Raw genomic sequence first — 14,841 nt, 5'->3', positions numbered from 1 at the left:
TGCTATAAAGAAATACCTGAGACGGGGTAATTGATAAACAAAAGAGGTACAATTGGCTCATGGTTCTGCAGGCTGTACAGGAAGCATGAGGGATTCTGGAGAGGGCTCAGGAAACTTTCAATCACAGTGAAGGTGAAGGGGAAGCAATTATGTCTTCCATGGCCAGAGCAGGAGGAAGAGAGAGGCAGGAGGTGTTACACACTTGTAAACAACCAGATCTCATGCTAACTCACTCTTGCCACGACAACACCAAGGGGGATGGTGTTAAACCATGAGAAGCCACCTCCATGATTCACTCACCTCCCTCCAGGTCACACCTCCAATACTGAGGATTATAATTCGACATGAGATTTGGGTGGGGACACAGATCCAAACCATATCACAAGACCTTGAAGAAAGAATGGCTATTTAATATCGTGTATGCACCTGTTGCAGGTTGGGTTCCCCTGAGATAGAGATTACATTATTAAGGAGTAGTCTCAAAATCAGCACTTTTTGGGGAAGGGAAGAAAGCAAGATTGGACTTTGATATCATCTCAACAAAGTGACTCTTTTTTGTGGTGGATGCTTTCATGTGGATATTGACTTGGAATGCAAATTTTTCCATACTTTGTACCCACTCCCATGGATTCTTTGCCCCAGATTCCCTTTCTTCTCAAATTTTCCAGTATTTTTTCTCTCAGGACAAGCTCATGAGTTCATATATATTCTAAGGTCAAGCAACTTCTCTTTTCATATGAAATGAGTAATCAATTTCGCTACCTAGAATTATGCCCGTTGGTAAGATTTTCTCTTGTTTCCGTGTTTCAAGTCCACTCATAGGTGAGATGGCAGACAGAGAAGCTGCTATCCATTTTCAGCTAGTACCCACATACCCACATACCTAGTCTATTTTGTATCTTACTCTGTTAGCTTTTCCTACGTGCCTTTTCTTAGCCCCCACACAGCCATAGGTATGAGATGACAGAGGGGCCAGCCCAGTGGTGGATGGCATGGGGGGCTCTTAACCGTTTGCTTATGCAGTTTACTTGTGCTTCTGCCCCTACACATATCCTACTTTAATTTTACAGTGGAATGCTGTTGGACCTGCCCAATATGATGACATTGTGACATTATAGCAAAACCCTGTTCATGATAGGCAATTCGGGCTGTAAGGTCTGACCCAAGATCCATCTCTACCAGGACCCAGAAGCATGTCAAAAACTGTTTATTAAATGGTGTGCAATCCTATGCTACAGGTGGCATAGCTTAGCTCTAAAAATCTAGAAGTCTCTGTTGTGATTTTCTGATGAAACTTGCCATAAATCTACATGGCATATTTTCCCACTATAGATGCTTCCAATATCATAGAGCCTCTTGGGTTTTGTGGCCCAAGTAGCAAAATTGCTTGCATCACAGCCTAGATATACATCATATGCCTTTTCTGCTTTGGGCACCCCTCAAGGCTGTAAGCATTCCACAACATTGCATATTGTGCCAGAGCAATATTCCCAGGCATGGAAGGATACTACTTTTAAAACCAGAGTGGCCTAGCAGGTATTGTGTTTCTTATTTATTGTGAGAGCCTTTAGGTGCAATAATTTGTCCTTTATTTTGGAGGGGATGTTCTGGCATATCCCAGGTCACTGGACTGCTAGACATTTAATCCAAGTATTGGGTAACAAAATGTTCCTTGTCTATTTGATATACCTTTTCCAAAGTACTACCCTTTCCAATTTTATTTTGTTTCTTCATATAAAAATATGAGAAAGGTTTTGTGGCACTCCACTGAAAAATAGAACACATTTTAAGCATTTTCTCCTGGATGTGAAGTGTACTCTGATCCAAGGCAGTTCAACTTAAGCTTCATTTGTGCTTCATGAACTTGAAGTATTTTTGGACTTCAAACTTGCATCATGTCATGAAATGAAGTGGAACTATTGAAACACACAAGCTAAATGTCACGTAGTTTCCTAAGTATATAAAATAAATCTACTCTATCTTGGGGGCAATTCAGGATGTGGAGCAGTAACCAAGCAAGTACTAGTTGTTGTTAACACACATTGCATTTGACAGGAAATACGATTTCAGATTGAGATATTTAAACAAAGAGTTGTTTAAGGGGAAGATACATAAACACTATCAATGATGCTAATCATTTTTAAACCCTAAAATATCTTGTTTTGAACTTGTTTGCTGAATGTTAACATTAATGCTTATTTTACCTTTGTTTTTTTTTTTTTTTTAAAAATCAGATAACTTTGTGGTAGATTCCAGTTCTTGTGTGCGTGCCTGCCCTAGTTCCAAGATGGAAGTAGAAGAAAATGGGATTAAAATGTGTAAACCTTGCACTGACATTTGCCCAAAAGGTGAGTGGTAGCTCAGATTATTTAGTTAGAACTGGGCCTATATAACAAGGTTTTTAATTCACTTTTAAGTAGACCAACTTTTTAATATAAACCCACTCTCACAACCAAACCTGCCCACACACACTTTCCGTAATTTTGGACAGTTACTCAAAATATGAATTTTTATAGCACTGTATATTATTGAGTTTGAATTATATCTACTAAAATGGCCCAGAAAAAAACTCAGATGTAACATTGATAGGAACTTAGAAATAAAGTTGCATGTTATTCTGTCAATAGCAAATCTTAAAAGCTTTGTAAAAAACAAGAGTTCACACAGTTATGTTGGCATCACAACACATATTAGTTGCTTGCCACTATATACAAAATTATCTGCTAAGCATAAAAAGAGATGCAGAGGGGCATGAAATTTACTCTCCAGATCTTAAAAATGTATTTTGAAAGATGAGATCTATGAAATGACAAGAAACTTTACCATAAGTTTAAAATAAATATATCAGATAATTCATGCCATAGAATTTTAGCAGAGGAAGGAATCTCTTCCAGCTGTGGGTAGTCTAATTCCTCACCAGAATGAAACCTAAATTAAGCAAGATGAAAATAAAGTCTAAATCTCCTGAATGTTATTAAACTTCTCAAAGTATCAGGGAGTGCCCTAGAAAAGAACAAACTCCAGACTTACTTTTAGATGGTATTTTCTCTCTCTCCCTCTCTGTTTCTTCCTTATCCCCTCTCTCTCTTTCTCTAAACATCCCCCCACCACCCACACACAAAAATTGTTTTGTTTGTTTGTTTAAATTAGAAGCTTCAGAAAGCATGTTCCATTTAAGCATAAATATTTGAATGGCCCTTGATTTTGGTTATAATTCACATCCTTAGAACTCTTTATTTATGTATATTCTCCATTAGACCACTGTTTTTAAAATTGCAGGTTGTAGACCATTAGTATGTAGGCCGTGAAATCATTTTGCTAAAGTTACCAGCATTTCAAAATCATTAAAAAGGATATTTTCAAAGAAAGTAGAAAATAGATAATTTTATGTTAGGAGGAGTATTGATTGATAAAATTTCTGTAAGACTTACGTATGTGTTGTGTGTGTATATACTGAGTCTTGAGATAAAATGTAATTTCTGTGATGAGTCATAGTCATTCGATTTTAATGCAGGGACAAGTTTTTAAAGCAGAACCAGTAGTGAATGTTGAATGAAGGAATAATTATTTTACTTTTTAGGAAACAAAATTTGTAATATATTTTATATGTTAGAATTAAAAATACTCTGCTATTTTATAATGAAGATGCAATGACTAATTGGCCAAAAATAAGTTTCTCAGTCCCCTAACTCTGAGTCTTGTTTCTACAGCTTGTGATGGCATTGGCACAGGATCATTGATGTCAGCTCAGACTGTGGATTCCAGTAACATTGACAAATTCATAAACTGTACCAAGATCAATGGGAATTTGATCTTTCTGGTCACTGGTATTCATGGGTCAGTATTAAATTTTTGTGCAAGTTATTTTACAAAGTGTAGACAAAACTGAAGAGATTCATTAGTTTTGTTTATATGATTCCTCTGGAACCTGAAGAGTTTCGCCTTTCATTAATGCTCCTCACCAACAAAAGCAAGGGCCTGATTTCACCAGCAATGACAGTATACTAGTTTTGGAATGTGCTCAAATATTAGTTTGGAGACTATTTAAGGTCAAAAATATAAATTTATATTTAAACTAAATTATATTTTAGGACATTCTCCTCAAATCCACAGTTTTCAGCAAGCTTGACTTATTTTTAGATATGTTTAGGGAAAAAGTATCACTGGTTGAGGTGGGAAAATTCATTCAAGCTTCTAACTGATTGAGAAAATGTGAATTAATATCCTTTAAAAAGTCTCACATAAAACTAATCAGTATGTTGAAATTCCCCTGAGCTTCTTCCAGAAATTCTTTGTCCTGATGTATTATTTTTGTCTTGTTTCCCTTAAGTTGGGAAGTTAGCACCACTGTAAGAGATGCTGCTAAATGAATTTCATTTTGGTAATAAAAATTGTAATGTGATTTATCTGGGCTCCTTCATTACAGAACCCCCTACTGGTTTTAACTGGAAAACAAACAAGTTTGTATTATTTGAATGTCAGTATTTTAACATTGTATGTTATCTATTTGTCTATATTACTACTTAATCCCTAAATATTAGTGCTGCAGGCTACAGATAAAGAATCTCTCTCATATATTTTAATTCAAAATCTTACTCTGAACATATATCAGATCATTTCTAAAAGCAAACTGATTTAACATATTATGAATAAATATGTCCAAATAGGAATGGCAAGAACAATAGAACAAAATGTTTCTTTTCATTCAAATCAATTATTATATGTATTATTGCTAAATATCTGTTTATTTTAATAGGTAGCTTTCAATACAGTCCCATGTTAGATAGTATAATAGTATGTATGTAGCTGCCACCCCATAATCGTTGTATCTGTCTTAAGAAATTTTTTTTTTTAACTTACCTTTTAAAATGTATAGACTTGGTAATTCTCGGCGCATATTCCTACATGGCAACAATTTTTTGGAACTGGGTAGCCGTATTAGTCAGTTATCACGCTGTTAATAAAGACACACCTGGGACTGGGTAATTAACAAAGAGAAAAGAGGTTCGGTGGACTCACAGTCCCACATGGCTGGGGAGGCCTCACAATCATGATGGAAGGCAAAGGAGGAGAAAAGCATATCTTACATGCTGGCAGGCAAGAGACAGTTTGTGTAGGGGAACTCCTCTGTATAAAACCATCAGATCTCATGAGAATTATTCACTATCATGAGAACAGCATGGGAAAGACCCACCCCCATGATTCAATTACCTCCCACTGGGTCCCTCCTACAACTCGTGGGAATTGTAGGAGCTACAATTCAATATGATATTTTGATGAGGACGCAGCCAAAGCACATCAGTAACACTAGTCATTTTGAGATGGGACACACTTAATCAACTTTACCATAGTGCCCACTGGCCTTCTGAGTCCATTTACATTGCTGTCTTACCCTCCTTGCCCCATTGCATAGGAGACCTGGGACAATATTTAGGTGCTTCTTCATAATTTAATGCATATATGACATTTAGTAAAGCAATATACCCACAATATGACTATATTTAAAACCAAATACCACAGGAATGTAAGATTATATTATGCTAATAATGTCTTCTGAGAAATAAGAAGGTAGAGCCACTTGACTCACATCGCGTGCTTTCACCTAGAAATAATAAATGAATTAGCTTCAAGTCTTTCACTTTGGGGAATGATTTAAAATCATATTCACATGAATTGCACTAGACAAGTGGTTTTTATCCTTATCAGGCACAACATTCCACTTTTATATATTAAAAAATTGCCACTTTTCAATTCTGAGATAAAATTTATAGATAATGTAACCTAAATATATATGTATTTTTAATTATTATAATTCTCTAGTTGTAATTTTAAAAGAAATACAAAAAAGTAAGGTACAATAAAATAAATATTGTTAGAGGAATGCCAAATTTCCAATTATATGAAAGTTTGGATTTATGAAAAATGAGATTAGAAGGCATTTTTGTGTAAGAAGTACCAGGAAATAAAAAGCAGAGGAACAACTGACCACTGGAATAGAAAACCACTAGCCAGACACATTGTTATATAACAAAAGAAAGAGGGAAATGACATTCATTGAAATTGGAGTAAATTGCTTCTCGACTTTTTGGCTAAAATCAAGTGAAATTGGAGCAACACAACTAGGGAATTATACCTGGCCAAAGTATGACCAAGCATGAAGTTTGCACACACGAGGTCCTAAATGTCTAGTAGGACGTTTTAAGGTTGTATAAAACACGATGCAATCCTTTAAGAGACAGTTAACAACCTTGTGATAACCCCTGTAAACTATAGGATCCCCCAGTCTCTGTTACAACTGAAACAGCTCTACAGATGTGCCAACTTCCTGTTCGTGGGGTGGTGCTGCCCCCATTGAGAAACACTGCAAGACTTTTGTGATAGTAGAAAGATTGCAAACCACCAAAAGTGACCTGCCATGGCTAAAATTCTTACAGATAAAACATGGGTAAAAAGGTTTCAAAAATATTTTATCTAGTGAGGTTCAGAATAGTTATTTTAGCCTTGTTTCATCATAGAACATAATTATTAAAACTCTAGATTTCTACTAGTTATAAAATTACTATATATATATATATATATATATATATATATATATATATATATTCACCTCTGGCCCAGAGTTGAGGAAAGTTTAATAAATAAATGCAATAAAAAATGGAAACAGGTAGTCCAACGAATAAAAATGCATCAGGCAGTAAGGACCATGCATTTACAAGTTTATGGGAAGAATACCATTTTAGACTAACCCAGACTTCTAAGGAGAAAAATATTGCTCATTCATCCAGGTGAAAAATTACTTATGGAAAATCAACTTACATGGATTAGAAGTAGAAAGGTAAACCAAGTTTGTCTTAAACATAAACTTAGAAAATGAGAGTTAGGATTTCTTCTTGGATAATTTGATCCAGAGTAGACTGGAGTGTGATTTGCAGCTCCACCATGGAGGATTTGTGTTGAGTTGCATGGCTTTCTCTCACGTCAAACACTAGGTTTGCTCCAATAAAAAAACTTGAGAAATGGATTAACAATAAATACCTATTTCCTATGATTGTTGTGGTGGTTAAAAACAAAAGTTGTTTTGAATTGCTCAGCCCAGTGTCTGGGCATATTGTAAAACCGTAACAAATGGTATAAAATAGAAGGTTGGAAGTGCGGGGAAGGAGGGAAAGATAGTGAGAAAGAGAGAGAGAGAGAAGGATGGGAACAGAGAGAAATGAAAATCAATAAAAAACAAAACAGGAGGAGAAGAAGGCAGTGGAAAAGAAAAATCGCAGTGCCTATGTCTAGTTTATAGCACAGCATGTTGTGCAACAAATATTAATTTTATAGACTTGATTATAGTCTTATATAGACTCTTTTGGAAACCAAATAAAGGCAAAATTTTCCTTACAATGAGTCATGCTTCTTAGTTCAGGGGATTATTTGTCCTTAATCATAGCACTTATACCTGGAATATTTAAAATTATAATTATAATTGGGTCTCAAGTATAATTTATAAGGTTTTTCCAGGATAAACATATAAATGAATTATGATGTATTCTTCATTCTCACTGTCATGCCAGCATGAAGCATATATTCTGAAGCCTTTCTCTTTCATCTTAGGAAAGTATGGCTATAGAGTTAATTCAGTAGAATTAGACATGTTATATATGCATAGATACAAGTATGGTCATGAATGTAATGTGTGTTTGTGTGTGTGTGTGTGTATAAAAATAGAGATATTTTAAAGGTGAACAATACAGAGTATTATAAGCAGAAAACTTACAGTGAATTAAAGAAATGTTTTACCTCACTTAATTTCCATTACCCGTAATATTTTACTAACCAGCTTTTAATAAGATTGTATGTTTTGATTAAAATAGCTGAGATGTTTTTAACTAATAAAATGCAAAAATAATAATTTAATGAGGTTGTTATGCTTTTTAAAAACAAGTTTCTCCACAACATATATTTACTGGCAATTCATCAATTAAAATTTTAATATATAATTAGTCTCAGGAAAGTTAATTGGCAAGTTTAGTTTATAGTGCAATAGTACCATTGCCAGAAATAGTAGTAGGCACTCATTTTCTTATTTAGAATGGTAACTGCAGGAAAGCTTAGTGCTTAGGGTTATCGTTAGGAAAACTTTTCTTTCATGTTTTGTTATGTTTTACACTGTTGATGTGCATGTGCTTAGAGTAACAAAATGCTCATCAAATAAGCATGTTCATGCTGTGTCACAATGAGACACTGGCAAGAAAGGCTTTACATAGTAGCCTGCAATGATGATAGACAATGGAAGGGAGATAATCAGCTTGATGATAAAATAAAGTGATTTCAGTGGAAATGAAAATATGTTTCTCTCTCTTTTTCCTGAGCTTTATTTTGGATCACCAAACACAATGACAGGGTAGACATAATGTTCTTTTGCGTGGCTCTGAATTTAGTTAGGGAAGTTAACTGTTTTAAAGTACTATGTATTTTGAGTGGCTATAGGATGCAACTCCCAAGACATACTTTGAAGTCAGTGAGTGGAATTCTGTCAACTTACTTATTTTACAAGGGTCCTGAATCTCTAAAATTAACTGCATAAAATATCTGTGGTCCACTGGGCTTCATGTTAACATGCCAGAATTCATTTCATTCCTGGCAACATGGAAGTGTTCTCAGTAAAGGTTTGGACTGACCCCATTATTGTGTACTTGCCCTGAATTTTGAGTTTTTCTCAATAAAGCCAGGATATTTGATTATACGACCTGAGCTGTTCTATACACTGCTTTTCATCAAAGAACAAATGTTGAAAGCTTATTCTTGTACTGCAGAGCTGATATTTCCTCTGTATACAAAATTCTTTGCACATTAAAAAGTGAAGGCAAGAGTTTTCCTACATGATACGCTTCATTTTTGGCTTCATATTCATCAAAAGCATAGTTATTTGTTCCATATATCTTTGCTTGTAAATAGAGAAAGTTGCTAGAACATTTAATTGAGACTTTAAGCTTTTGTGAGATATTAATATGACATTGAGAAAATTTTAATCAATAGTTTATGTGTGAATTATAGGGAAACACATTTATAGTGTTTCTCCAACCTCAGCAATATCCAGTATTTGAGCCTAGTATAAAGCACTCCATGTTAAACTAGCAGTACATTGTATTGATTGCACTTCTTAGTTTGAAACAGTAATTTAATCAAGCAAAGTTTTTTTTTGTTTTTTATTAAGATATGGAATGGTTTGCAGTAGAGAAGAATATGCTGATGAACCAAGTTCAGGAAGCCAGTACAAGGTGGTTCCAGAGATCAAGGTTGCTGGAACTGATACTCTTTTCAAGACTTGAATGCTGGCATGAATAAATGCCAATGGATTCAGACACAAATCCCCAGGACATAGGCCATATTCCTATCTGTTTGTCAGGGGATTGTGGAACATGTTAATTGATAGCCCTATTAAGGCTGCATATAGTGGATCACTAGTGGTTATTCGCCATACCAAAAAGGAATGTTCTCAGAGACTGGTAAAAGAAGAGATGTCCACAGTAAGAATAAAGTTTGTTTAGCTGCTACAGGTAGATACATACTTCTAAAAAAGCCTAAGATCACTGTTCTTAGAAATTTTGATCTGTCTTGAAGAAGTAGCCAATGGATAAAATTTAATCTTTCTGTAAATGCTATATATTAATATGAGGTCTCTACCTAGTATAGTATGAAATGTCTTTTAATGTAATAAAATTTTAAAACTTACTGTGGATTTCTTTAAAAAAAAAACTGGAAGTCTTGCTTGAATTCATATACTTGGAAGCGAATAGTTCTGTGCTATAAACGTGAATATGAATAAGCTAGATAGGAAAAAGATGGTTCTATGTAATCTGTACGAAGAGAGACTTCTGGACAATATTATAAATATTATGAAAATTCACAGGTAGATAAATGTAGAGCTACAGGAAAAAAAATGTCGATTTTATTTGTGTTTGTTTCTGTCCTTCTTACGAATTCCAGGTACTAATAGCAATGTATACTTCTTTGAGGAGCGGAAATGCCAGTTGTTCTCACTATAATTTATTTCTAGACTATATATTTTCTTCCAAATCGAGAATGAACTTTTAAAACAAAATAATATAAAATGGTTCATACATGAGCTTGCTATCTTTGGGAATTTCATCAGAATAGTTGAAGCTGAATAATCTTATAGATCTAGAATAGGCTTTGATGAAAATCTCATATTTTGTGACGTCAAAAATTTCCACAGAGCACCTATTATTCCTCCTTCACATCTAGCACAGATTAATTTAGACATGCATTGATAACACCCCTATTGCTAATTAAAATTAAATTTGAATAAAATATTGTCACATTTCTCATATTTTCAATCCTTTATTAAAATTTAAATTTGGCTACATCTCTTCTTGATTTTCTAGGGACCCTTACAATGCAATTGAAGCCATAGACCCAGAGAAACTGAATGTCTTTCGGACAGTCAGAGAGATAACAGGTAATTTTTTAAACTGCAACTGTTGTGCTATGAAAAATATAATTTTTTAAAAAATTACATAAGATTGGCTGGGCACCGTGGCTCACGCCAGTAATCCCAGCACTTAGGGAGGTCGAGGCAGGTGGATCATGAGGTCAGGAGATGGAAATCCTGGCCAACATGGAGAAACTCTGTCTCTACTAAAAATACAAAAATTAGCTGGGTGTGGTGGTGCGCGCCTGTAATCCCAGCTGCTCAGGAAGCTGAGGCAGGAGAATTGCTTGAATCCAGGAGGTGGAGATTGCAGTGAGCCAAGATCACGCTGCTGCACTCCAGCCTGGCAATAGAGTGAGACTCCATTTCAAAATAACAAAAAACAAAACAAAACAAAACAAAACAAAAAAAGTTACATAAGATTGGAATCAGCAACTAATTTTCAAAGCAGATTTTAGTTTGTAAAAACTCATATTATTTTTAAAGATAGTGTCTTATTAGCTTTCATGCACGTTTCGAAAGCCCATGGAATTACAAAATGAGTTATCTTTGAAAGTTTGACATTACGACTCTTGCAAGTGTCAACTGATCTTTGAACCTATGTTTTTCTGTTTACTTCTTCAAAAGAAGTACTATTGAACATGGATAACACGTAGCATTTATTTAGCACATATATATTAAGCAAGTAATGTGTTCAACATTGTCTTAGTAGGTAATATGGGACCCATAGATATGAATCAGACATGGACTTACCATAAAATAATGCAAAATCTAATGAGAAAGGCTAGATATGTATGTAAATGTCTTAGAATACAAGGGTGACACTGATGTCATAAGTAAACAGATGAAGAGGTAAAAGATTTCAGAGAAATTGAAACTATATTTTTCTCTTTATCTAGTTAGACTACATTTTTGCATTTATAAGAATAAATCAAACTGAGTCATTGAAACCTTTCAACATATACAGTTTTATTGGGTAGGACTCTCAATCTTGGAAGAATACATATGTAATACAGTGCTTAAAAAATAGAAATGTTCACTACCCCTTTCTCACTTCCCAGCTTTCAACACATTTTCACCATATTTCAAGAAAAATCAGCACTAATACTAAGACAATGATATTCTGATTTATTTTTTCTACTCTTCACTTGTAGGTTTCCTGAACATACAGTCATGGCCACCAAACATGACTGACTTCAGTGTTTTTTCTAACCTGGTGACAATTGGTGGAAGAGTACTCTATAGGTAAGTGGATATGTTTAAAGCTGCAGGGCTCACAGATTTCAAGAAGAGCATCGTGTGTTCATTAAGTCAAAACCATCACTCTTATTGATTTACTGATTCTGGGGAAATCATGCTTCCATCCTTATTTCCAAAGATAAGCTCAATGAAAATACCTCCGATGATGGTGTGAAGTATTACAGAATACATAGTTTGATTTTTCAATTGTGTGTCACTCAAAATAATATTAGTATTTTGCAAGTACGGAGTGCATGATGTGAACAATTCAGTGAAACTTTCTTTTTTATCAGATGTTATCACAATTAGAAGATAAGAGTTGTGTGACTTGTTAATAGCTTGGGTGTATAGGATACAAATGCTGTTGTGCCAGGAGGTTCTGTTCTTGTCTCTGGTGCTATAATTGAACTACACATCACAGGGCTGATGTTTTAGGAGCTCGTCCACCACTGTACATGTAGTGCTGGTTAATAAATGGACAAAAAAATTCAGGTTTAGAAGGACATTGATAAAATTATAATGTCAATAATTTAAATTCACATTATGAGAGTAAAAGATTTCTCTGATGTCATCTGTATGATGTTCTTATTTATGAACAATTAAAAGTCAATTTACATAAGAATTTTTTAAATTTGTCTACTTAAGTTCAAAATATCTCCAAACTTAATATCATCATTGATTTTATAATAATGTTTTATAAAAAGTACATTGAATTTCACTATTAAAATTTAAAAGTTATATTTATAAGAGGTTTTAAAAATGTAAAGGAGAAAGGAACTTAATAAGAAAGGATAGTTGAGAGATACAATCTATTAAAGTGCTATATATAAACAACTTTTACTACCCATTGAATAAATATTATAAGCCAGTCAAGACATTGTGCTAACATTGTAATCAACAACTCAAGATAGTTATGATGGGGACAAAATTTGAGAGAAAGAGTTACATCTTAGTCTTTATCATTGAGCATACACACACACAAACACACACACATACCCTGACAACCATGGAAAATAATTATAAATATTAACAGCAAAGAATATTTAAAACTATAAATAAAAGTGGAAAGCTTTGATCTCCAAAATGTAAAATAATATTCATTAGCTGATTGAAATGTGGGAAGCATGTTTATTCTATAGAGAATGGGAAAGTAAATAAGTAAAAAAAAGTAAATAAGTAAAAAAGTAATTACAAAAATGTGGACTATATTAAAATAAAAGTAGTTTCCTTGATTTTTCAATTGTCTGTCACTCAAAGTAATATTAGTATTTTGCAAGTATGGAGTGCATGATGTGAGCAATTCTAAACAGGGTAGTTGTTATTTAACTTTTAGAGACCTTTTCCCCAGATACCCAAGGCATCTGAGTTTGTTTTCTTTTTCTAATTTTAGTTTAGTTTGATTCTTTACATTTTACTATCTCCTAACCTTACTTACACATTCCTCAATTATTACAGTTCTTTGGTGTCTGAGGTATAAATTAAAGCTAAATACCTATAATCATTTTCTGAAATTATTTAGATATACTCTGAAAGTATGTCTAAATCTATTACATAAAGAGGAATTAATGTCTTACTTTGAGTAGATGAACAATCGTTTTATAAACACTTCTTTAGTGTTAATACAGGATTTCATCATTGAACAACATAAAGTTAAGGCTTGGGGTGGGAAGATAGTGAGCAGATGTTTCAGTGGTAAATACATACACAGAAATAGAGATACACTGCCAATACGCATAACTGTAAGCAATGGAAATTTTACTTTGGGAGGTCAAATTATTACTTTAAAAACTGTATATAGCATGTAAAAACAATATTCTAAACACAGATTTATTAATTCAGTTTCTATTTATACTCCATTAACATTCTTTTTAAAATAAAATGTGACAGCCTTATTTTACTCCGGAATGCGTTTCATGGTTCCGTTTTCTCACTCCCCCCTCCTTAGTGGCCTGTCCTTGCTTATCCTCAAGCAACAGGGCATCACCTCTCTACAGTTCCAGTCCCTGAAGGAAATCAGCGCAGGAAACATCTATATTACTGACAACAGCAACCTGTGTTATTATCATACCATTAACTGGACAACACTCTTCAGCACAATCAACCAAAGAATAGTAATCCGGGACAATAGAAAAGCTGAAAACTGTAGTAAGTACATTACTCAGACATTTAAAACATAGAAACTTAAATTTTTTCCCATTCTTCTTTGGATCAAACAATTAAAAATAACATCAGGTCAGAATTGTTGCTCTGTTATCCCAACCCTTAAAAAGGAAGGTAGTTATTACAATTACCAACATGGTATAAAATAATCAGAATAAGTGACTTTCTTTTTTATTTTATTATTATTATTATTATTATTTTTTTTTTTTTGAGACGGAGTCTCTCTGTGTCGCCCAGGCTGGAGTGCAGTGGCGCGATCTCGACTCACTGCAAGCTCCGCCTCCCAGATTCATGCCATTCTCCTGCCTCAGCCTCCCGAGTAGCTGGGACTACAGGCGCCTGCCACCGCACTCGGCTAATTTTTTTGGTATTTTTAGTAGAGATGGGGTTTCACTGTGTTAGCCAGGATGGTCCCGATCTCCTGACCTCGTGATCCGCCCACCTTGGCCTCCCAAAGTGCTGGGATTACAGGCATGAGCCACCGCGCTCGGCCGTCTTGCCTGATCTTAAGAACCCTCCTGTGGGCATTTGGATTCAGTAGGTCTAAGTGGAACCTGGGCATTTAAATGTTTAATCGGCATCCCAGGAAATTTCAAGGATCCAATCAATTTGTGGAGATCCACCCTATTGAATTCTCTGTTTGTTGTTTGGTTTCAGTGAGTTTCATAACAGAGTAACAGAGTTTTGTCATTTAGAGGTGGTAAGAAAAAGGAAGACGTATTTTTCTAACATGTGTAAAAACTACTATTCAAGAAGTATATTGTTCAAGGTGTTTTATTTTTCAGAAAGAAAGTTTATTTTATTAATGCATTTATGTAGACATGTATATCATTTTTTCATCTATTTTGCTACTTATTGATTCATTTAATAATTTCTTATTTACTCTGAAGCAAATAATGCTTTTGTAGGCACATGACTATGCCATTCCTATCTAATACACTGATACTCCATTGATTTATGCTTACTTCTTCCCTGTTTTTCTACTGAATACTACTCTT

General features: G+C 34.3%; 1 protein-coding gene across 6 annotated transcripts in view; it reads left to right on the top strand.

Annotated features, from left to right (window-relative positions):
- The window catches only part of ERBB4 (erb-b2 receptor tyrosine kinase 4), a 1,162,809-nt gene that overhangs the window by 817,068 nt on the left and 330,900 nt on the right, over positions 1–14,841 (top strand). For all 6 annotated transcript variants that reach the window (XM_054549798.1, XM_024243752.3, XM_024243750.3 and 3 more), the window contains exons 8-12: positions 2,235–2,348; positions 3,711–3,837; positions 10,398–10,471; positions 11,599–11,689; positions 13,629–13,828. In XM_054549798.1, coding sequence (XP_054405773.1) covers positions 2,235–2,348; positions 3,711–3,837; positions 10,398–10,471; positions 11,599–11,689; positions 13,629–13,828 — 606 coding nt within the window. The remainder of the gene's footprint in view (positions 1–2,234; positions 2,349–3,710; positions 3,838–10,397; positions 10,472–11,598; positions 11,690–13,628; positions 13,829–14,841) is intronic.

The sequence above is a fragment of the Pongo abelii genome, chromosome 11 (genome assembly GCF_028885655.2).
Source record: "Pongo abelii isolate AG06213 chromosome 11, NHGRI_mPonAbe1-v2.0_pri, whole genome shotgun sequence".
In the NCBI taxonomy this organism is placed as follows: Eukaryota; Metazoa; Chordata; class Mammalia; order Primates; family Hominidae; genus Pongo; species Pongo abelii.
Note: the sequence above shows the minus strand (reverse complement) of the source record. Positions and strands in the feature narration are given on the sequence as shown.